This window comes from Sphaeramia orbicularis, chromosome 17 (assembly GCF_902148855.1).
Source record: "Sphaeramia orbicularis chromosome 17, fSphaOr1.1, whole genome shotgun sequence".
Taxonomy (NCBI): domain Eukaryota; kingdom Metazoa; phylum Chordata; class Actinopteri; order Kurtiformes; family Apogonidae; genus Sphaeramia; species Sphaeramia orbicularis.
This window is the reverse complement of record NC_043973.1, coordinates 5,533,480-5,559,066: the sequence shown is the minus strand read 5'-3', so window position 1 is coordinate 5,559,066 and position 25,587 is coordinate 5,533,480. Positions and strand designations below refer to the sequence as shown.

Here is a 25,587-nt window from a genome sequence, read left to right as displayed (position 1 = left end):
CGGCTACAAAATGTTACTAGATGATACATTGTTGACATCTAGTGGACATTAATGGAAACTACCCACATTCACTGACACGTCAATTTACGCACTCTTATGTAATCATGACCTAATATGATGTTCTACTTGTTTTTATATATATCTTTTAGGCAAATTCAACTCAATTGTCAATGTGACTTAATATGTACAACCAAAAAGTTTTAAGTGTTTTTATGCATTTTCTACCCAAAGAAGTGATTTTTGTCATTTGAGACATGTTTCTCATGATGATTGAAGAAAATTTAGTCCTATATGTTAAAAGTTACCTTAATTTCTGCTTCATTTATTTATTTTACCATTAATTTGTATCGTTTAAGTAGAGCTGATGAATTAATTATCTTATAGCATGTTCTTTTCATATTCATAATAATATCCACACAAAGAAGGTGTTTTTGTCACTTTGTCACTGGGATTTGCGTTTTTCATGAAGAACTTCATGAATGGAACAGAAGTTAGCACTACATTTCAAAAACAACCTGTATCTGCCTTCTTTTTCATTTTCCCATATATTTTCTGAATAAAGCTGTTAAATTTAATACCCATAAAAAACTTCTAGTCATATTCATCACATTATCCACTTGTGAGCACAATGAACTCCTGTTCCAAGGCTAATTAATAGAAACAGTCAAAAAAGGCAGCACTCTCTAAAAATGATTTCCACAAAAACACAGATTATATAAACATTTATTTAGTGCTGCAAACAATATAAAAGGCTAAATTATATACAATTGCTGTAAAACTCAGGTTTAGTCAATAGTTAACTCCAGAGTCCTTTGCTCTCTCGAAATCCTCCCCCAGTAACTGGTGTTCGAGAGATCTAGACATGGGCTTTCGTTTACTTGTCCATGTCCTCTGTCTGTCTGTAGCTGTCAGACTTTATCAGGCTGCCAAAGTATGCAGTTATTGTCTTCAGTTTATTGTTGAGGAAGTTTTGCTCCACCTCCACCTTCCCTCCCGGACCAGCCAGAGAGGCTATCTGTGGATAGATGGACATGATGACTTCAAACCCTGGTTAAGTGGGCTACAACAAGAACACATCATACTGTCCAATATCAATAATAAACACCGGAGAAAAAGTTACAACAGGTACAAGTAATAAGTTAAAATAATGCAATCACATTGTGATTTGAAAGAGTTGTTGTGAACAAAGGATTTTATTTGGCTCAAAAGCAGCACCCAGAAAAGGTTTTGTCCCTGACAAAGTGTGGATCACCAGTTTGTCAATAAATGTCAGACAATTACTTAAAGAGACAATTTGGATATCTCAGCCACTACAGTGCAGAACAGAATTAAAACTGTATTTCAGTGTGTACAGGGCAAGCACCTTTAGATGGTACATCAAGAACCCACATTCATCTATAGCTAACAGATCCACTTGGGTTCAGGGTAAGTGTAGCACACCTTTGTCAAGCTTGTCCACAACTGTCAGTTTATACTTCACTGCACCAAAAGGAAGACTTATGTGAAGGGATGGACCATCACTCAGTAGAAACACAGATTATACACAGACCTATCAGTGTTCCATGTCTTTCTGGTAAGAAATGGATACTATGTGTTCCAGACCAAATATGAAACACACCTATGTACTTTTCAGGATTGAAAATTAGACAGTCTCACCAAAAAATATTACACACTAATATTTTTTTTTGGACCGCAGGGTTACAGCACACAGATGCTGTGGCATAATTTTGATAAGCATATGCACTGTTACAATGTTTATTTCCATCATTTTGGAGCACCACATCCTACCTTCAAAACAACTAATGTACTATTCTGCATTAATGGTACACCTTAGAAGTGACAATGATCTTTACCCTTCACAATGACCACTCCAGACCTTGACAGACTGATCTCTGGACTTGTTCCCTTCATGTCCTTTTAGTATAATCATTTCTTTAAAAATTTCAACAATTTACTCACACATTTGATGACAAACTAGTGATCCTTAAAGCATCTTTGTTCCTAAAGGACTAGACCTTCCCTGGATGCTGCTTTTGGACAAAATCGTGATTACAATCACTGGTTTATTTCCATATGTCTCAACTTTTTCTAATTTGGTGTTGTTTATCAGCAAATTGGAAGTACTACTACTAATAAACTAGGTAAGTGCTAAATGCAATCTGACTCAGAAACATATTAAACATACAAACCTGATCCATGTCAGCATTGCGTGGTAGGAAATACACTATGTTTCCTGATATCTGTTTGGCCAAGTGGAAAATTTTAAATGTATCCACTGTTAAGGATAAAAACTGATTCTAGAAATATGCCCCATCTTCAAATATATACACTGCCATAGTATATAGCATGTCCTACTACAGATTATTCTAAATGCAGTATGCCAAGAATACCTGGATTTCCATCTACATCAGATCCCATTTTTGAAGCATGTAGATACATGCTTTGTGGCTCTTTCTGTGCACATCTTCTGTGTGAAACTTATACAGTCCATGAGGCAGCACTGAGTGGGTCAAAGTTCAAGACTGTGTTGTATATGGACAAGTACAAACTTTTCCAGGCCAGGTACAGCATGCATAGAACAAAAAGTAGGTGTGTGATTTGGAGCATAACCTATATGTCAAAAGAAGATTGTGTGCACACTTTAAGAACTTAACTTTCGTTTTGCATAAATATTTGACAAGCTAGTGTACAACACTAATGTGTTCTGATACAGCAAATAAATCACAGTCAGGAAAGCTTTTTTTTTTTTTTTAAATCAAAGGATATCCGTCAGGCTCCATCATAGTCTTAATGTCAAACACTTCAGCAGTCAAGTAGTCTGGTCCCCCCCATGGTGGTGACAGGAAGACCACATCGCCACGGAGACGAGGTGCTAGCTGAAGAAAGTCTCCTTGCAGGAATTCTATTTGGTCTGCGACACCATAAACTGTAGCATTGTGATGTGCCAAGTTCAGCCGCACTGGATCAATATCGATAGCCAAGACTGGGTGTTCAGAGAGCATGAACAAAGCAGGAAAAAGGCAAGTGAGCATTCAACAGTTCAACAGGCGGTTACAGGGTCTGTGGATTTTACAAGGGGAATATAAGCTCTACTTACGCTATCATTTGTTTCTATCACCTAACTGGGGGAAATTTATTTTTTTTAGCTGCAAAATGCTCCAGTATACCTACCACATAGTTTTAAACAATTATCTGTGACATTTGTACTTTACAGATAGCTCAAATGAGAATTTTAAAACTTTTTGGTAAAAAACAACACATCAGTGTGCATGAACCCCAGCAGCTCATGCCAATAAACTAAACACTTAATGCCTTTACACATACTTAAATGCGTCAGTTATATTCAGGTTTAGGATCTGTTAAGCATCCTGTTTTTGTGCCCTTATCCTGGTTTTAAGACACCCTAATATGTTAGCAAAAGTACTTACAAAGAATTTCAGATACTGTTGCATTACTGTATACATATGAATGAATGAATGAATTTATTTTGGTTTCTAAATCAATCATTGCACTTAGTACATTAATAGTAATAAACATAAAAACCAAAAAAGGAATAGGCTAGAAGCAAAAGCTTCCTTGCCTATCCTTTTCACCTAATACACTGCTTACATCAACTTAAATGTGTACAGCATTGAGCATTCATACTTTCCTTGTTTCTGAATGCTACTGACTGCCTCTGCAGGTGTGGCTTAAGGAAAGAGATTAAATTGAAGTGCAAAAACTGGCAACATTGGTAGTGTTTCACCACTGAAGGAATGTTAGTATTTACAGAAGTAGGAAATGACTCTTGGAGTTCCTGAAGCCTATCACCATGACCCTGTTCCACTTGGCACTTCTGCATGTCTTCTAGGGTTGAACATGAATATTTGATTATTTGAGTGTCTGGAGAACAAAAATTTGTTTTTTAATTTTGTAATCTGGATATTTACCTTTTTGTAAAATAAACTGTGGAGAGCAATTCAGGTGTGCCATTTCTGTTAAGATCCCCTCAACTAAAAAGCCCCAAAAGACAAACACAGATTCTTCTATGTTTTTGTAGTTACTGTAAGGCAGGGGTGTCAAAGTCATATTAGTTCAGGGGCCACATTCAGGCTACAATATGATCTGAAGTGGACCAGACCAGTAAAAAAATAACATCATAACATATAAACAAGTGGTGCCAGGCACAACAAACTCCACCCCTCGCACGTATTGTAGGTTATTTTGACATCGATCCAGCTGATGTCATCATGTCAATGCGTGTGCTGATGCCAGCATATCAACTGCCTCTATATATATGTCAAATCTGAAATAAATTGAAACAAAATTTATGTTTTATAGACATTTGAGATTTTGTCTATTATAAGTAAATGGGAGGAAAAAAAAGATTTAAAAAATTCATTAAAAATTCAAACTTTGACCTACTTTTCCCAAAATGTAACCACATCTATTTTGGGTCACTGGCAGTCTATAAACCCAATTTGGTATGAATGCAACCTATAGTTTTGCTGCTAGAGTGCTACCAAACAAACAAACACACACACAAAAAAACCGAACCAAAATACCCCTTGCCCATAAACTACAATGACTGAATATCAGTGTATCCAGTGTAATTTTTGCATTTCACAAATTCATCCCATGGGCTGGACTGGTCTTGTCTGGCAGGCCGGTTTTGGTTCACTAGCCAAAGAGGAAGAGGTATTCGGCATTCTACAACTTCAATTGCTACATATCACTCAAACTCATACACTTGAACCTTTGACTCATTGTCAAGAGCCCCACCCTTTTTTTTTTTTTACCATTAAATTAATGTAACAAAAGCTACAAAGAGACATTATATTGGGTTACTTGTTTGTATTATGTGCAAACAGCACACAGTAACCACATTACTAGTATATAATGCGTACAGGAGTAAGTAAGGAAGGACACAGGTAAGTAAGTAGGTAGGTTTAGATAGGTTTTCTGAGATACTGAATTTTTTGGTTTTCATAAGCTGCAAGTTATAATCATTAAAATGAAAAGAAATATATAACACTCAAAAGTATATCAGTTTGTGTGTGATAATCTATATATAAAGATGTGTTTCACTATGTGAATTGTACTGAAAAAAACTTTTTGATATTTATTATTTATTGAGATGCACCTGTGTGTGTGTGTGTGTGTGTGTGTGTGTGTGTGTGTGTGTGCGCGTGCGTGCGTGCACGTGCGCATTGCATTCAGACATTTAAACTTTACTGTCCTATATGGTCACTTTGTTTGCCATAATACAGTATTATATAGCTAATATGTAGTATGAACTGGTGGACAGGAACATCCACACCCACAATGGGCTTACCTCTCTTTCCAGTAAGTGCAAACTGGATTGCATTTCCTCCTACTCCACAGAAGGCATCTATCACTAGCTGAGAATTAGAGAAGCTGTGGACTACCTTGAGGGCTATGTGTTCGGCAATCCTCTCTGGTGTCACGGAAAACCAGCCCTCTGAAACACACAATGACAACCAATAAATGCAGCGACTGAAAAATTAGCCAAATATCTTTACGTCAAAAACACTGCCTCTCTAGAACATTCTTTTTATGCCCAATCATGTTATTGACCTGTTATTAGATAAGCTATTTAGTTGAATAAATGAAGAAAACGTTCTTCCAATGGTTTATTTGTTATACCATTTACTTTTCCTGCCTTTTGTTGCCCAAATCCCACTTTAACACTCCCTAGGCATGTTGCTACCATCACTATATATGTGATAGAGTTGAATTCATCATGTTTCCACCAATCCCCTGACGTAAAAGTCATATTTTGTGTGTCTACACAAGATTTTTTTTCCCACATATTGGACTTTCAGAGGCTCTGTGTTTTCATTACCAATTCATTTAGGTTTAAATCAGTCATAATGGTGAGAAGGTTCACAATGATGAAAAATGAAACATTATGGATAATTTCCCTCAAATGCATTAAAGCAGAAGCCTGTTTTGAAAATGTATAGACTAGAAAACTACTGATATTTATGGTAAAGTATGAAACGTAAAACAGAAGTAAATACTGGAAATCCACAACATAAGTCTAGACCAACCTCGGTCCAGCTTGATCCCATCATCAAATCGAGAGAAGAGTCTGTAGCGCTGAGCCCAGTATTTAGCCAGCTCCGGTTCTGCTGCCATTTCCACTGGCAGCTGCTGCTGCTTCTTTCCTTGCTTCTTCTTCTTTGGCTTTGTTGCATTATCTTCACTGACCTCTTCACACAAACACAAGCAGACTTATTAGACTCAACTGGGGTGCGCTTTAAGTGTTTTGAAATGTAAAAAAGTAAACAGCAAAAAAAAAAAAAAAAACAGTTAAAACATTTGACAAATATATTATGAAAGACATACCAGTGCTTCCAAGTGTGTCAGGCTGGAGAACATCAGCAATTTCCAGACATAAGTGTCTTCCAGACTGCTCATCCGCTTCCTCCCTCTCAACACTAAAAGCTACAGTCACAGAATTCCTCCTTTCTGAATCTAAACAGGACGAAGAATCAAACATCTCCCTTTCCACTGCTGTGTTATTTTCATCTGCAGTGCTCTCCATCTCCTGTGTCTGCTTCATCTCTTCAACCATTACTGCTCCAGGATATGGAAGCTTATCCTCCTTAGGCTCTTGTGTACTTCCATCTTCCATCTCATCCCTGTCACATGGAGTCATCTCTCTCTGGATTTTCTCGAGAAAGGTTTGAACCTGAGAAACAGTTAGCATTCATTTAATATTTATGTCAAATTTAAAATGGACATTGTGGACAGTCCACTTTCTCTGTACGTGGCAAATGATGCCAGATGTGAGTGCAAATTATCTCAGCTGTGCTTGGTGAAATAGAAACTCAAGGTTCTATATGAAAGATTAGCATATACTACAGAGTACTGACATGGGTTGAATGCAGGGTACACCCTGGACTGGTCTCCAGTTTATCACAGGGCTGATATATAGAGACAGACAACTGTTAATTCTTACAAACACAACTAGGAGCATTTTTATCTACATTTCTTTTAATTGACATACAGATAGTATTTGTTGAGTACATATTGTACAAATTACCATTCTAATTGTATTTAATAGAGTGTTTAAAAAAAAAAAAAAAAGATGTATACATACATACATACATACATACATATATATATATGTATATATATATATATATATATATGTATATATATATATATATATATATATATATATATATATATATGTATACATACACACACACACATATGCATGTGTGTGTGTCTATATATATTTGTAGTATTGATAATTTCTTGCCTGCTACTTTTATTATAGTTTCATGGAGCAAATGTAACACACAATCATTTCCACTGGGATTAATAAAGTATTCTGATTCTGATTAAGAGTGACTAATTAACCTATTAAGGTGCATGTCTTTGGACTGAGAGAGGAAGCCAGAACACATAGAGAGAACCCACACTGGCTGGGTCTAGGTTCAGATGCTTAAAGGGGACAATAAGCCATTGTGCCACCCATTTATTAATTTATATTTAAAACAATATTCATCACAGGGAACATTCATTGATAAAGAAAACAGCTAAAGCTAAACAAATTAATGAAAAAAAAAATCACACAGCAAAAATCAACAAAAGTGTACAGAGCAACATACACTTAAGTATATGGCTAAGATAATCAATAATAATTGGAACATAGCTAACTCAAATACAGAAACCTACTCAGCGTCATCATAATCTCCTTCTCCCCAACTGGGGAATAAAGCCTTTCAGAGACTACTAGAGCCCCTAATAAAATGTCCATTCCAAACAATCAAATAAAGACTTTTTCTTTTCTCTCCAGTCTCAAACAGTGTAAACAAAGTACCTTTTTGAGAGTGGAGCGTCTTGGTGGCCCTTTGTCATCTCCACCTGTCTCAGTTAACCAATTGTAACGGTGTTTGCTGATGCTCTTGGAAGCTCTCTTAATCCTTCGTTTCTGATACTTCTCAGATGAAACATCTTTAACCCTAAAAACGCTGTCAAAACTAGGGAACACAAACATACAGTCATCAGTGTTACAGCTGGTCCCATATGCATACTCAAGATAATGATAATGATAAACTTTATTTTGAACTTAAGTCGGAATAAAATATAAATGTGAACAAAAGGCAAAGAAATTAAAGGTTTAGATGGAGCACTCCAGAATATTGACGGCAATAAGTTAACCAAAAAGAGAAAAAAAAAGTCACACAATGTACAGTCTGTTTTTCAGCTTACGGGTATCAATGACTACAAGCAGGACCTCTCAAGTTTTAAAACTGAATTACTCCTAAAGTTATTATCACACAGTAATCAATCAATTATGTATTTAATCTGCAGAATCTGAACTGAAAATTTATGTGTATAAATATTTGTGCTTTTTAAAAAAAAAAATTATACTTTAAGGTGTTTTTTCTAACAAAACTGTTATGTTACTATTCTCCACTGTAACAAGACACACACTTTCTCTACATTCTCCTCCCTGGCATGGCTCTAAGGTGTCAGATCCTAATTATTTTGACATCTGCAGACAGATAAGAAGGTAAGCAAAACATCCATATCAAATTCACCATTAATTGATGTGTATTTAGCAATTTACAACAACTTGTAATCAGGATGTCTGTTTCTCAATGTCACATGAGGTCCAGACCCCTTAGGTCTGCTGGCCATCACTCTGACCACCAAATTATAGAAAAAGACACATGGATTTGATAATCTGGAAGTACTTTGTCTAAACCAACTCTGTGTACAATGTCACTGATAAAGATGCCTGTATTCTGGGTGAACCAGGGACCTTTAGGATTCTCATAGTGTGTAACTGTCAGTCGGTCAGAGAAGGTCATTCTGCCATACTCAGCTGCAGATGAATTTCTCCATATCTAAAAGTAAGTTTTCATTTATGAAAGTTATATATTCTGAAAGTACTTTTGGAGAACTACACTTTAACCAAAATTCTGACTTTGAAAAGTTAAATCCAACATTTTTGTAGCATTTTTCTTGATTCTCCTTCTTTGAAATTGTTAGGCAGCCGGAGGCTTGAGGCAAGCTGCCTTGTAATATAGGTCTACACAACATCAAGCCTCTATTCTTCTGAACTTTATCATTTTCTCATCAAAATTATATGGTTGGATAGTACTTTTGAAAACTACATTTTGATCCAAATATTTATGTTTTGTGACTGACTGCCTCCTTACAACAAGCAGCATCACAGCCCTGCCTGCCGCCTCACTCCCCTGCCTGTTACATGTGTCCTAAAAGCTGAAAAACAGAGACAACTATTTCATTGTGGCTCTTTAATAACTTATGTCCAAAACAGAGTAGGAAGAAGCCTATCTTATATTGTCCTACCCCAATTTTATATTACTTAGCTAATCAGCTGATGTATACAATCCATAGAAAAGAATAGGTCAGTTATTACATTATTGAAAAAAGAGAACATATTATAACATAACATCAATCATTTTTACTGTTGTACTTCTGTTCATTGTTACTATATTTCTGGAAAATAATTTTTTTTTACACATCTTCTTAAATTTTGTGATGTTTTCACACTGATATTCTGTGATAGATAGATAGATAGATAGATAGATAGATAGATAGATAGATAGATAGATAGATAGATAGATAGATAGATAGATAGATAGATAGATAGATAGATAGATAGATAGATAGATAGATAGATAGATAGATAGATACTTACACAGGCTCTGGATTGCATTTAAGTCCCAGTTTTCTCCAGGCTTCTTCAGACATTAAACATGGATTCTCCTCCACATCCAGTTCATGACTACAGACACACAAGGAGTATAGTATAAATGTCAGAAAACATCACCTCATCATTTACAACTGAATGCAGAAGTTGTGTTTCTTGTGGTTTTTCCTTATTTTCTCTCAATATTCATGCAAAATTGACAAGGAGTGGATATACAAGAGAGAGATGGAACAATAGAAGGAAGACAACACAGCAGAAAAGGTATAAAACAAACAACAAATCCTTCTAATCTTCCTTCCTCTAAACCGCTTAGTCACAGGATTGCGAGAGCCTGTCCCAGCTACCTATGGGTGAATGCGGGGTACACCCTGGATGTGTTGCCAGTTCATCACAGGGCTGATTTATACAGATGAACAATCATGCAATCTCAATCTCACACCTATGAGCAATTTTAGATTGACCAATTAACCTATTAAGTGCATGTCTTTGGATGGTGGGAGGAAGCTGGAGTCAAACCCAAGACAGTAGTTGGGTTTTCATTACAATTTTCCGCAAAATAAAAGCAATATTTCTACAATTTCAACAAAGTACAATCGCTACAGGGTGGGCCAGAAAGATTTAACCACTGTTTATCTCTATTTTATTTGCTCAGCTTTTGTCCTAGAAACATAAAATTTTGGGTAGTGCCTCCTAAAAGGCATAGGTTTTGTTGTACCTGAGTTCATTTGTTTACTCCTAATGATTGTCGAGTATGGCGTCGAAGAGTAAGCGCGACCAGATTGTGGCCTTGAAGGAGGCTGGACTGACAACAAGGCAAATCATGGAAAAGGTGAATGTTTGTCGAAAGACGGTCTACAATGTCATGAAACGATACAAGGAGACTGGCAATACCACCAGCAAGCAAATCCCTGGAAGAAAACGTTCAGTCCGGACCAAAGGTGTTGTTGACAGGGTGAGGAAGAGAATCCAAAGGAATCCTCGCAGGAGCATGAGGGCAACAGCAAAGGAAATGAATATCTCAAGAACGTCACTGAGAAGAATCGTCAAACAGGACCTCGGAATGAAAGCACTAAAAATGCAACGCAGACAACTGATTTCAGCCGCTTCTAAGAAAAAACGGCTTGACAGGGGGACAATGATGCTGCAGGAGATTCAGAGTGCCGCAGAAAAAGTCCTGGTTTGGTCTGATGAGAAGATCTTCACCGTTCAGGCAGTGGTGAATACCCAGAATGACAGGGTTTATGCACGGAGTGCACAGCACCTACCCGAAGGTCGCAGAACCCATTTTTGTCGTCAGAAGCCAGCTGGAGTCATGGTATGGGCTGCTGTTGCTTCTGATGGCTCAAAGTCTCCTTTGGTCTTCATTCAGGAGGGTGTGAAAGTGAACAGCCAGGTGTATCTTCAAATGCTTGAAGAAAAAGTGTTGCCTTGGTGTACCAACGCATTTGGAAACCATTATATCTTCACACAAGATGGTGCACCAGCACACACATCCAAAGTCACACAGGCCTGGTGCAAGCAACACTTTTCTGGTTTCTGGGACAAGAACATGTGGCCTCCATCAAGTCCGGACATTAATCCCATGGACTTTTCGATCTGGTCTATCCTGGAGAGGGAAGTCTCAAGAGTATCTCACAGCAGTGTCACCGCTTTGAAGACAGCTCTGATGAAGTCATGGTCAAAACTTGATGCAGAGACAGTGCGGCGCTCATGCCAGGCAGTGCCAAGTCGTCTCCAGGCTATGATAAAGGCAAAGGGTGGCCATATTGAGATGTAGATGTTTTTGGTGACAGAGAATAAAGTATAGAAACTGTGTTCAATGTCTGTGATGTTTGTCTACAAGCATTTCTTGATAGTGCAGAAAAACCGATGGGTAAATCTTTCTGGCCCACCCTGTAGTTGTTTTCATTGAAGAGTGTTCGGCTTCTGATACATGACTCTAGCAAAGTCCCATCTCACGACATCTCGTAATTCTCGTAAAATACTGTATAGTTCTCGCCAGACCCTCATTTAAGGAAGATGGACGCACTGAGTTTCATGCAAACCCTCCACAGTGTTGGCACTGTAGTGTTTGTTGCATTGACTGCTATTGCAATGACTGTCTTAAACAAAAGAAGAAGGGAACGCATAATCGTCCCAAGGCAAAGTCCTTATTTATGGCAGTAGCAACGCATAATGATTTTCTGGGAGAGAATTGTACATCAGGCATTCACCAACAAGTTGTGGATCCAGAATTTCTGAATGACAGGGGCAACATTTAATGAACTGTGTGATGTTATTCAACCTCTCGTGGCACCAGACTTGTCATGCCCTCGGGAAGCAGTTCCTACACAAAAGCGAGTGGCTATTGCCCTGTACAAACTAGCAACCTTCTCCCCCCCTGTTCTGAGTACAGGGTAATAGGTGAGACTTTTGGGTGAGCAAAACCACCATGTACAGATGTGTGAAAATGTGCAAAATGTGTTTCCATTACACTTTTGTGCTATACTTCTAAATCAAAACGTATCGAAAACCCCCTCATGAGAGTGTAAAAACTTTTTTGCAATCTTTGACAGTTTTTACAACTTTTCGGTGTTTCCATTACCAGTTTTCTATTAGACAATATTTTGAGCATTTCTGAGGGTAACAGAAACCCAGCTTGTGAGGCAATTGTGCTAAGCAGTGCACCAAACAACAAATGATTAAAAAATAATAATAAAAAACTGAAAAAAAAAAAAAAAAATCTTTGTAAATGTAAAAGTTTAGATAGTGGTAATGAGGTAATGTGAACAAGTGAAGGTAAACATGATTTTATTCAAAAGAAATGGTCTCATCCTTTAGAAGTTGATGAGCCAGTTGTTGATAAATGTGGGAAAAACCATTAAAAAGTTTCAAACGTTTGTCAAAAAAAAAGATTTGGACACTTGAATATGAATAGATTTCAGTGAACAAAGGGTAAGGACACCTACATTTTTACTTCCGCCAAGGAACGGCGGAGGTTATGTTTTCATCGTGGCTTGTCTGTTTGTTTGTTTATTAGCAAGATAACTCAAAAAGTTATGGACGGATTTTCATGAAAATTTCAGGAAATGTTGATACTGGCACAAGGAACAAATGATTAAATTTTTGTGATGATCGGGGGGGGTGTTGATGAAATTTTCAGGAAGTGTTGATACTGGCACAAGGAATCTGCCTTGGTGGAGGTCTGCACTCTCCGAGTGTTTTTTTAGTTCTTGAATGTCTAGTAGCCGAAATCCGAAATGTGAGGAATGGATGTATATTTACAAATTAAATGATGCTGACAAAATACAGAATATGACGTGTTTATATGCTGTGTCTCCCATGAAACAGAAAATTTAAGTTCCTTTTCATTTTGTATACGGTTCCAACTTTTTCCTATTTGGTATTCTAAGTTGTAACTTTTTTTAAATTTAAAGTTATTTTCAAATATGAAGGCTAATGTTTACTAAGAAAGGCAGCTACATAGAGAGACCATCAGGTTCAGACCAGATTCACACTGCAAAGTAACAAACCAAAAGGTTTCAGTTTTACATAGCCTTTCAAATATCTTTGAGAGCTGATTCCAAACCTGGTTAAATGTAATTCAGAGTTTCTTAAAATATGAGAAGCATACAGATCAAACTCACCTACGTTTGACCCCGGCATGTTTCCCCCCTGGAGGTTTGTCATCATCATTGTCATCGTCTCTATCTGACATCTTATCCTTGAAAGCATACTGTCTGTTGTGGCTGCCCACAGCCTGTTGGGAACCTGGGTAACAACAAGGTATTAAGTAGTCCATATAAAATCAAATAGTCAATGTATAATTCTTATAAGTTGTATTATGCAAGACTTATATGTGCATGTGTGTGAGGTTTATGTTGGAGACTGTTTTGTACCAAATTAGTAATAAAGTTAGCTTTTGTCTATTGACATTAGGTAACTCAATTACTAAGGCCCAGTGCCAAATCCATTCTAGGCACCAATTATGCCAAATTAAAAAAAATAAAAGAATTATGGAGTGCATTGAAACTATCTACAACCCCAATTCCAAAATGATTGGGACGATGTGTAAAATGTTGATAAAAAAAATCATGATTTGCAAGTCTAGCAGTTCTTACCTGTCTGCTCAGTGGTGTTGTGCTGGGAAGAGCCAGCAGGTCTTTTGTGATCATTCCCACCATCATGTGGCTCATCAGTGTCTCCCTTTAGAGTCTCCAATTTGTTTCCCTTTGCTTCTAATGCACAGTTCAGTCCAAATACATCTGTCAGAGCCTCAACTTCATTATTAAGAGGTTTCACATCTTCTAATTCTGTGTCTCCCTCCTGACCTCCATTACTTTCAACTGTTGTACCTTCGGAGTATGCTTCTGTGCCTCTGTATGTCTCCACTGCTTCATCTGTTTCTTCAGTACCAGTGTTCCCATTACCAGGGGACAAATCAATGGTCCATCCCTGGGCTGTCCAGTATGTATACTGCTCCCAGTAGTGGTAGTATGTTTCTGCGACATGTTGGTCCCAAGTAGCTTTTGTGTCTGCATCATTCCATGGAGCTGTTCCTGGCTCATCTGTAACCTGTGGATGTTTCTCCAACCAGTGGTTCCACAGTAGAGCTTCACCCTGTTGAGCTTGAGTGATAACCAAAGAAACAAAAGACACAGAAAATGACATGTACTTATAAAGACTCTCAGAAAGGCAAGTAAATGGGCCAGAAATTAATCTACGCTGACACAACCATTTGGCAATACTCAACTAGTTTTTGAGAACTATTAAATGGTTAAGACATCTACAAAAAAGTGTTTATGACAATAACTTTCTGTTTTCATAAGACAGGGACGTTTAAAAACTGACCAAAAATGGTTGGGAAAAAAAATGATGGTATAGTTGTAAAGCTGTAGTGATGGTGATGTATTTGGCATTCCTCCCAGTGCAAACAAGTATTAAACAAAAACATTTACAAAAATCCAACAAAAACAAAAGGTGGAAAAGCACTCTTTACAAATATATACAGGGTGGGGAAGCAAAATTTACAATGAACATTTAGTTGTTTTTTCTCAGCAGGCACTACATCAATTGTTTTGAAACCAAACATATATTGATGTCATAATCATACCTAACACTATTATCCATACCTTTTCAGAAACTTTTGCCCATATGAGTAATCAGGAAAGCAAACGTCAAAGAGTGTGTGATTTGCTGAATGCACTAGTCACACCAAAGGAGATTTCAAAAATAGTTGGAGTGTCCATAAAGACTGTTTATAATGTAAAGAAGAGAATGACTAGGAGCAAAACTATTAAGAGAAAGTCTGGAAGTGGAGGAAGCAACAAAAAACGTACCAAAGCTTTTATTAAAGCTCTCAAATCCAAAATCCTAAAGGATCCAACCAAATCCATGAGAAAAATGGCAACTGAACTTGAGGTAGACAACAAGGCCGTTAGAAATGCAGTAAAATATGATTTGAAGATTTAAATTCTCATGACTTTCAATAAACTAACTGGTCATACACTGTCTTTCAATCCCTGCCTTAAAATATTGTAAATTTTGCTTCCCCACCCTGTACACTATTTACATGACTTCAACTCTAACTCCATTCAACAAGGGAAAAAAGCAATCTTCTCAACAATGTTCTCAAAACTCTTTCAAAATGCACTGTTACCACCACAAGCTCTCTCTGTACTAGGCCCTTTTACAGTCATAGCCCCTCCCATGGGCATGACATAACTTGCCTCAACCCCATGAAATTTGGCTATTTAAACCCGGAAGTCCAACTAATATGACTTTGCCACCTGCATCTGGCTGCTGTTGCTGCATGTACTGAAAAGGCAAGTAAAATGTGCGTGTGTGTATGCGTATGGGGATGGTAACTGTGCTGAGTCTGCACCCCCAGTCACAGTGACGGTGGAAAAAGGTAAAAAGTCCAGTGCAGGATCACTACTGCCGACTTGGGAGGTGAGTAAAAACATTTGTCTCTCTTTCAAAAGAGACCTCTTGTGCTACTTTCATCATGTCACAATTCATTTCAACCATTTAGTTCAGACTTAAATCATACTACATATACATAATAAGTACTTCACTATCATAATCCTTATTACCCCAGTATGTTTTCCAGCCAGCATCCTGGATGTTCTGTGTCTCTGTTGCTCCAGGTCCATTCTCTAGAGGATCACACACTTCTTCGCCATGACCTAGATCAAACACTACAGGTTACATTCCAACGATATGATACCACACACAATGACATGATGAGAACATGTAAACTGCACATAGAAAGGCCCCGGCTGGTCAGCGCTAGAATCAAACCCAAGACTGTGAGGCGATAGTGCTAACCAGTGCACCAAACAACAAATGATCAAAAAAATAATAATAACAATAAAAAACTGAAAATAATACATTTGTAAATGTACATTTATACCTGGCATTCAGATCTATAACACATTACGGACAAAGTTTAGATAGTAGCAACTCAGGCCTAGTAATGAGTTACATTCACATGGTATAATACCACACACAAAAACAATAATAAAACTACATACCTGTTTATAACTTAGAAATTATGAAAATTATTATGATTGATAGATTATACAAATTACGAAAAATATGTTCCTGGATTTTTCAAGTGGGTTATTTCCAACCAGGGTTTTTCAATAAATGCATCAGATCAGATTATTACGCTTATCTAATTTCCCCCAGTTACGGGATTTTTATGGTCATGTAAATGGGTTCAGTGTTGCTGCCCCTAACCAGAGGTATTCAGTTCACCTGTCCTTCAGTGAGACTCTTCCAATTATTCTTTTTCAGACAGGGCTAACTGAAGCTGTTATGCCAATTCTATTCCAAAACACTAAACTCACTGAATTGAAAGAGGCAATTTTAAATTTTGATTTTTAAAAATGTTTTACATTTTTAAAACTGCTTCCCCTATCAGTCAAGTTGTTTGATGATTTGAATATGAAGTGGTGTATTAAAACACCACAATAAAAGCTGCAGAATTGCTTTTTGTCAGGGAACTTTGGTAGTTTTATGAGCATTTCAGGGCTTCAAGCCTGTATGATGGTGAGAAAATGGAGCAAACATATTCTAAATGTAGCGACACATAAATGGATGGTGATTTTTAGCAGGCCTTTATTAGATGGTATAGCAGTAAAAAAAAATAGGACCAATGTCCCTGTATCTCACCAGCATGTTCTATCCAGAATCAATACCAAGTTCAGTTTGCAAAGTTGTCAGGTTCTACCACTATAGAGTCCTGTGGTTTCGATGCAAGAGATCAATCTCCCAACAGAAGTGGGTGATACTTTCACTGGAAGATAACACACTAATTAAATGAAAGTCCATATATGACTTTGTATCAATGCTCAATAGTAACTATGTTGAGATCTACAACCATTTCCATGTTATAAGCCATCAAAGTATGGACCATTATAAGTAAAGGCAAACGTTTAAAATTTCAAAAAAATTTTTTTAAAAATTTCTCAAAACTGTGAACAAACTTTGTAGACATTGTCCCAGGGAAGCTACATAATTTTTTTAAATGAATCTGACGGGCAGTTTCATTGGCAAATATGTTTGAAGAAATTGCTAATGAAGATGACAACAAAGACAAAGATGATGATGAAGACAACGACTTCACAATACCTCATGGCCTATCGGCCAGTGAGAGGCTAAGTCAAACTAAACCTTTCAGAGCTTCATATGGTTCTGGATAAGAGTCTGGTGATTCTCTGTCACAATGTCCCAAGATGTCTCTTCTACAACTGTCACATACACACAGACATTCAGCCAGTAACTGCCTCCATCTCAACTTTGTTCCAACTTTGCAGCCATTTTCAGAAAATTTTCAGTAAAGATACAGTACATTTACAGAATTCAGAAGCTACTCCTTCCTCCCATTATCCAAAGACATGCACTTTGATAGCGGAATTGGTCAATCCAAATCAACTGTAAGTGTGAATGAGAGTGAATGGTTGTTTGTCTGTGTCAGCCCTGTAATGAACTTGTGATGTGTCCAGGGTGTACCCCATCTTCACCCGTTGGTGGCTGTGATAAGGCTCTGGCACCCTCACAACCCTCTCGAAGACTAAGCTGCACAGAAAATGAATGGATGGAGAAGCTACTCAGTACATCACTTGGGGGGAAAACAACTCGTTGCCGTCTCAAACATCAATGCATCAAGTTGTTCAATGGGGGCTCTTTTCTATTTGCTCAGTTTAATCCATGTGGCAACTTTTTTTGACCAGGCAGAGTATTAAAATATACCTTTGTGGTAATTCTGTAGATGTTCATCATCTTCATCTTCAGGTTGTGTGATCCATTGTGTGGCTGGCTTCCTGTTGGACTTCCTTGCCTGTCACATTAAACAAAACTTGAAAACACTCATTTTGCAGACTTCACAATTCACATCATTCCCAAGACCAGGGGTGTCAAACATGCAGCCAGTGGGCCAAAACTGTTCCACCAAAACTGTTCACCAAGGTTCCGCGGGATGAATGATCAAAGTGGAAAAATTACTTTGAAGATATTACCAATCAAGGTAGTCCAACTAGTTTTAGTTCAGGTTCAACATACAGACCAATGCAATCTCAAGTACAATAATAATATGATAACCTATAAATAATGACTCCAAATTTTCCTCTTCATTTAAAGGTGGGGTATGACGTCTTAGAAAAGTTGCTCAAGCAGGCTACATTTTGAAAATGCTCAATTCAAAAGTCTAAACCCCTTTCCTCAGACATTCCCCCAAAGCCACACCTCCAGAGTACCAGCACGCGCAATGCTTGTTCTCGAGGGTTCACAAGTGCTGCACAGCAACAATTCGCCCGGCTCTGGCAGCCCAGGTTCCAATCCATGCATACCTCATTCAGTCTCCTCCAACATTTCCATTCTTACAGAACAGCCTCAATTCATACCTGTCTGGTTAACGTTACATTTCCTAGTGATTAGTGTCAGTGACAAAACAGTTTGCCAGTGAACTTTACATCCTAATATAGCTTATATAGCCAAGCTCTGGCTCTGGCTTTGTTTCCTGAACAAGTTCTCCAAGCCTCTGAGAACGCACGATTCATGCACAAAGAGGGGTACGCGCAGAAAGGGGAGGGACACATGGCAGTTGAGTTTGATAGACATATCACCGTTCAATCATTTCAATTGGGTGCTTAAAATGATTGGATGGTGTTTTTTCAGTCCGGTCCATTCCATAGGTGACTAAATTTATTTCCATGTAAGGGTTCAACCAATTAGTCGTATTGATATGCAAAATACTGGTTTGTAACATGGCTCTCAATATGGCTGATAGATAATATTACTTTTTTTCTACTCAAAAAAAATAAATGAGCTAAAAAAAAACAGATACAACCTCAACTTTTCTATGGCTCCTTTGATGTTCACTTCCAAATTTACTGACTCATTGTTTTAAGCTTAAAGTTCACTTCAACACTTGCCCAATTTCTAGTAAAATCAGCCTACTTTTTTCAGGAAAGAAGGAAGAAAGGGGGAGATGCCAGCCAATTAATCAGCTTTTAATTGGCTTATAAAATCCATTATCAGTTAAACTAGTAAATAAAATACTTACTGCTTTCCTGTGGTCAGAGGAACTGCCAAAGGCCAAAGGCAGACCCATATCAGCCATTAGCTGAGATTCATCATCTAGTTCTTCCTCTTCTTCCTTCTCCTCCTCTTCTTCTTCTTCATCTGACTCTGTTGAGGAAAAAAATAGGATAAATGTGATCCTTATGGACTGAACTATAAAAGTTAAAATGGTAAGTAATACCCTTATGATTAAAGCATTTTTGTTTGTCATTTTATTTATTTAAAATAAATAAAGATTTTTAAAAATAAACATTTTTTTTTATTCGTACTAATCAAGCAGTTAAAGGGGTCCTATTTCATCCTCCATAATGCATTATATTCCTTTAAACACACTACGCACTTAGCCCACTTAGCACAGTACAGGTCTTGTACAAGATTAGCATTTCCTCTTTGAAATACCAACTTGATGAGGTGAAGCTATATCAGTCATCAGCAGGTGAGATAATAGCATATGACCATGACCAGGTTATGTGCACTAAGTAAAACACAGATATTTTGGCTTGGCTTGGAGATGTTTGGGGTCAATATCTGCCAGGACATCATATGTGGAACTGTAAGACAGCTTGACTTGCAAACAATAAAATGTAAAATTCTAAATTGTAGCTTCATAGTTGTCATTTAGGCTACTTTATTTGATCTTATATTAATTTGACACCTTTGAGTCATATTCTGACAAAATGTGGTTAAAGTACAAAATTTTCAAAACAGTCAAACAAGTTTATAGCATACCTTCCACAGTAAGGGCAGTGATATGAGACAAGAGACTCTTATCAGAGCGATACAGCTCTCGATCTCTGGGGAAAGGCAGAGAGTGGCATGTAAACACAAATGACAGATTATAGAGAATCAGGAGTTGCTGAACACAGGCAGGAATTTGATCAAATGTATCAAAAGAATTTTTTTTCAGTGGAAAAAATGCAATTGGAGATTTACTTAAGAGTTTTTAATCAGTCTGAAGTTACTTGGCTTTATGACAGGAGTGTCAAACTCATTTTAGTTCAGGGGCCACATACAATATGATCTCAAGTAGGCCGGACCAGTAAAATACCGGACATAAAAACCTATAAATAATAATTAACATTTTCTCTTTGTGTCTTCAGTGTGAAAACGAACATTATACATTAAATGTGAAATAACCTGAACAACCATGTACAACCTGAAATTCCTTAAAGCAGCATATGACTTTCATTACTAATTTTTCTTCAAATTTGTAAAACCTGAGTAACAGCCTTCTTATCACTAATCCATAAGTCTTTCCATGCTAACACACCTATATCACTTCCCTCATGGTGAACAACTTTGAAGTGTACTCCATCACAAACCGTCTGTTTGTTTACATACCAGACCAAAACCAAACCGTCACTTGGGCCTTTTCGGAATTCCATGCAGTTGCAGCAGCAAGAAGCAATGAAGCCGTTTCCATGTTTGTTGCTGCTGCTGTGGCCATACTACAGCTGCGTGGAATTCCAAAAAGGCCAGAGTGACAGTTTGGTTTTGGTTTGGTATGCAAATAAACAGACGGCTTGTGATGGAGTACACTTCGAAATTGTTCACCGTGAGGGAAGTGATTCAGGAGCATCAGCATGGAAAGATTTATGGATTAGTGATAAGGAGGCTATCACTCCAGTTTAACAAATTGGGAAAAAAAAAATTGTGATGAAAGTAATACTCTGCTTTAAGAAAAATAAGTGCAATTTCAAAAATAGTATGTCTCAGTTTACTATTAACACAACTTACAGATCACAGTGCATCTACAAATGCATAAAGCATTTAGTAACAGGCAGAATATTGTTAAAACTGCACTTATTTTTCATAAGACATTCCAGGTTGTTCACATTTGTTTCTTGTTATTCACATTTTATTATGAAAGGATAGTTTGTAAGTGTAAAAATTTTAATAATGTAGCTTTACTTTTTTCACATTAAGCCAACAAGAAAATTTGGAGTTGTGATTATTAATAGGTTATTGTTTTACTTGCAATCAGATTGGTCTCTATGGGGCCCCTGAACAAAAACAAGTTTGACACCTATGGCTGTTAACATCTTAAGTGTAATTTTTGCAAATTCATCACAAGGGCCAGATTGGACCCTGTAGGGTTTGGCCCACGGCCGTAAGTTTGATACACCTGATTTATGAGATAAACGGGGGGGGGGGGGGGGGGGGGGGGGGGGGGTCGTTTTGGCCTCATTTTCTGGGGCTATTACTGTAATTACTATATTACTGTAATTTGTATACTGCCAAACTACTTATTCGAACAAGTGGTACTTTTGTCCATAAAGTATTTTAAAAGAGAGGCTCACACTACGAAGGCTCTGGAACACCGGCAGTGAACGCGTTCACGTTCAATGAGCTTTTCTTGCTGAGGAAAATGTCCGCCACCACAGACATCCTGCTCCTGTCCAGCATCATGCCGAGTCTGTAGAGGACCATAAGCATTTACATCATCCCATCCGATATTATTAGGACACTTTTATTTTACATCAGGTCTTTTTTTCACCTTGAATTCAAAAATCTTTAGCGGGGGTACTGGCGGCGACTTCCTCTGATATTAATGTAATTAATGTAAACAGGACCATAAACAAATTAAAAGATTAACAGACCAGCGGACAGCCTGCATGATTTTCTGAAAAAGCAATATACATCCGTACGACTGGTGCTATTGTACCCACTTCAGTTCCTTGTATTTTCTTCTTCGTCGCCGTCGATGACGTCATCTGCTTCTTCTTCTTCTTGCGTTAATGTGGGGTGACCACCAACGTCAAATCCTATTACCGCCATCTATCATTACGAAGTATGAGCCAGACTTACACTTATTACTTCAGTCCCTGCTTTGTGAGCTGTCAGCCTACTGCTTGATGCAAACTTGCAAGTAATTTATGCAATAAGTTTTGAGATTCATTTGAACATTCAGGGTAATACAACCAGGGGCTTGGACGTTCTGCACAAGGACATTTCAACCAATTTATGTACGTTCAGTGTAAAATGACAAATGTTCTTTACAGCCCCAATTCCAAAAATGTTGGGATGATGTGTAAAATTTGCAACAGATTGCAATGATTCACAAATTTCACAAACTCATATTGTGTGTAGCCTAAAGGAAAAGGAAAAATTCTTGCACCAGGGGACAAATATTGTTACAGCAAGATTACTGGTCATTGTTCACTTAAAACATTCTGCACATTCAAAGCAAATCATGGGCTGGATCTACTAAAGGCGTGTATATAAAAAATCTGTGCAAACTCATTGCACGTGCAAAAAATTTACAAACTGATTAACTGAGAGTGCGCACAAGGGGTATGCATCTTTCAAAGGTGCAAATTATCATGTCTGCATCCAGTTAGTTCTTTTGCTGCAATGAATATGTAATATGGGGCATTTACACGCAATTGTCCGTGTGGTGGGAGGAGAAAATGTAAGTATAATAATTTACCACACGTAAAGTGATTTATCAAACCCCAAAGCAATTTTTCCTCATAGAAACTGTCTATATTTAACAGGTGTCAAAGGGAGGTACAAACGGTTTGTATGCATAATTGCGCACACATGGCTGTGGTTATTGTCGCAAGACGGAGACATCAAAATGATGAAACAAGACACAATGCATTTTTCACCCTCATGTGAACATTTTTGGAATGAATGAGAAAACACTCATTAAAACTCATTAAAATATTGCCTATCCAGCCTTGTCGTTTTGGAGCTGTTGGAGGAAATCAGAACAGATTTGGAGCCAGCCTGAAATGACAAAACTCCTGGCAAGTTTACTTTTTTTTTTTTTTTTTTTTTTGCATCTGGGTCATTCCAGCGTACGGTAGCTATTACAACTGGGATCTCCCAATCCCATTTTTCAGATGTGTTGTCTAAAGTCCTAAATGCCATGCCATGCCGGATGGCCAGGTTTATTAGGTTTCCACACACTTGTGACTCCTTGAATGAGATAAAACAAGGCTTCTTTGCTGTAGCTCATTTAAGTGTTTATTTGCTTCATCTACCAACACCTCTGATTCTCTATTGGTCGAATTTAGCTTAGCATTTTCATCTATCCAAACTTGCCATGCTGCAAACCAACAAAAACCATGCAAAACCCTCATTTAAATAGGTGTGTCTCCAACATGTTTGCACCTGTTTTCATTTACACATTCACTCTAAGTAAATCACCTACAAACCGCAGTTCAACCCTACACGCAAAATTGTAGATTGCGCACGCAAATTAGTACATGCAAATTGGGATCTTAGTATATCCGGCCCCATGGAGTTAGTGCTAAAGAAAAACACATTGATCCATCCATTTCATTCATCCATCAATACATACATCAATATATCCACCTTCTACTGCTTATCCGAGTCATGGGGGCAGCAGCTGATGTAGAGAAGTCCAGACTTTCCTCTACACTTTTCTTCACCCTAGTGTCCAAGACATACAACCATAAGTCTGAAAACACAACTACAAAGTTGATCATCAACCTAACGCCTACAGTGTCCTGGAGCCACATGCACTTGTGAACACCTTCATGTTCAAACATGGTGTTTGTTATAAACAAAGTGTGACTTGTGTATTAGTCCAAGAACAGAACACCACTTTGGCTATTACACCAAATCACACCTATACAAGTCTGTCATTGTAAAGGTGACCACATTTTGATTTCCGAAAAAGAGGACACTCAGCTCCCCTTTGAGATACTTGATCTCACACCATGGTGCGTAGTATTCTGTGCAAAGCCCCTATAAACCCAATGATAAATATTTAAGTGAAACAGACTGCTTGGAATTATTTTATTATTCTATCTGTAGAAGAGTCATAAAAGCTGCTGTGTGTATGTACTTGTGTCCTTTTTTTCAGTTCATATTTCTTCATGTTATTCACATTTTATTGTTAAAGGATAGTTTTTTAATGTAAATATTCTCATAATTTAGCCAGCGTTTGTTTGTTTTTTTTAATTATTTATAGGCATAATCTAATTTTTATTTTCATTTTTCCACACTAAACCAAGAAGATAATTTGGAGTCATCATTCACAGGTTATTATGCTATTATTTTTACTGTAGATCATATTGGTGGCCCCTGAACTAAAACAAGTTTAACACCTCTGAGTCAATAACTTCAGTATAATTTTTGCACTTCGCTGAGTATAAGAGCTATCTCAAAATGTCATCTACAAGTTCACCTGGAGCTCCCAAACCACAAGTAAGTCTGTTTTTTTATGCCATTGTTTATCAAGAAGTGGAATGGATTTAAGATAGTTTTGAAAAGATGGGTTTGCAGAGGTCTACAGTGTTAGCTCATATGTGTTAGCTTACTAACCTTTGACTAATCATGACTAATTGTTAAGCTCTGTGATTTCTTTTACTTCTCCAGGAATTTGAGACCAACGCCATTGCTGTGGCACAAGGCCTCATAAACGTATTAACACAAACCATGCAGCAGCATCAAACTTCAGCACAGCAGAATTCAGCAAGGTCACAACAACAGCAGGAACCTGCACAAACCCCAAAACAAACTGTACAGTGGACCTCTGCCATTCTAGCATCTTTTCAAAACTGACTTAAATCCATTCAACTTCTTGATAAACAATGGCATAGAGAAACAGACTTACTTGTGGTTTGGGAGCTCCAGGTGAACTTGTAGATGACATTTTGAGCAAGCGCTTATACTCAATTTTCGTGACAGTCAGTTTCAGTTTATTGTCTTTGCCATAAAAGAAACAATGACATATCGTTAGACCACCCTACAGCTGGCATCACACCCAGTGCAACCAGTGCAAAAGCTTCTCTCAAAGTGCACAATGTGAATCCTCCAAGTGGCAGTGCACATGTAGTCTGGCAGGGTCCAACTGACTGAGCTGAGTGTCACTGTTTTCAATATGCAAATAATATGCAAATAATGCCCTCCTAGCCCTTCCCCTCAAACTCTTCTCTCCATAACAAAAGGTGACAGAAAGTTGAAACTGAAAACACACAGTAAGCTACCTCATCACCTAAATTATAAACTCATTGATAAAACAGTGACATCAAATAGAAATAATATGATTTTCATTCAAAAACACATCAGAATGCCAAAAAAGTACTTGTTCTGATGCCGTTACAATTATTTACAGTACACGTTTTTCAGTGCCAATGTTTCTTTTTTCAGTTTCAGGGTGTGTTTTCAGTGCAAAATTTTATTTTAAATATCAACCATTAAAGTCATTGTTTTGGCTCCATACCTAATGGAGTGGCTTCTAGCATTGCACCCAGATTCAATACACATGACGGGTGGGTCCTATGAACTGCTGTCTGACAGCCTATACTCTACTGTCATGTCCTCATTTACCCTCCAGACCA

At 37.6% G+C, this 25,587-nt stretch overlaps 1 protein-coding gene across 1 annotated transcript; it reads right to left on the bottom strand.

Moving 5' to 3' along the window:
* Window positions 1-705: 705 nt before the first annotated feature.
* On the bottom strand, window positions 706-21,682 carry tgs1 (trimethylguanosine synthase 1). The gene is given in 16 exon segments (XM_030160013.1): window positions 706-1,015; window positions 2,190-2,268; window positions 2,767-2,983; window positions 5,315-5,461; window positions 6,054-6,215; window positions 6,352-6,697; window positions 7,838-7,997; window positions 9,692-9,778; window positions 13,330-13,453; window positions 13,804-14,310; window positions 15,778-15,870; window positions 17,942-18,029; window positions 19,254-19,378; window positions 20,000-20,064; window positions 21,571-21,616; window positions 21,619-21,682. Coding segments are annotated over 16 exon segments (2,448 nt in total). The 5' UTR covers window positions 21,680-21,682; the 3' UTR covers window positions 706-874.
* Between the last annotated feature and the right edge of the window lie 3,905 nt (window positions 21,683-25,587).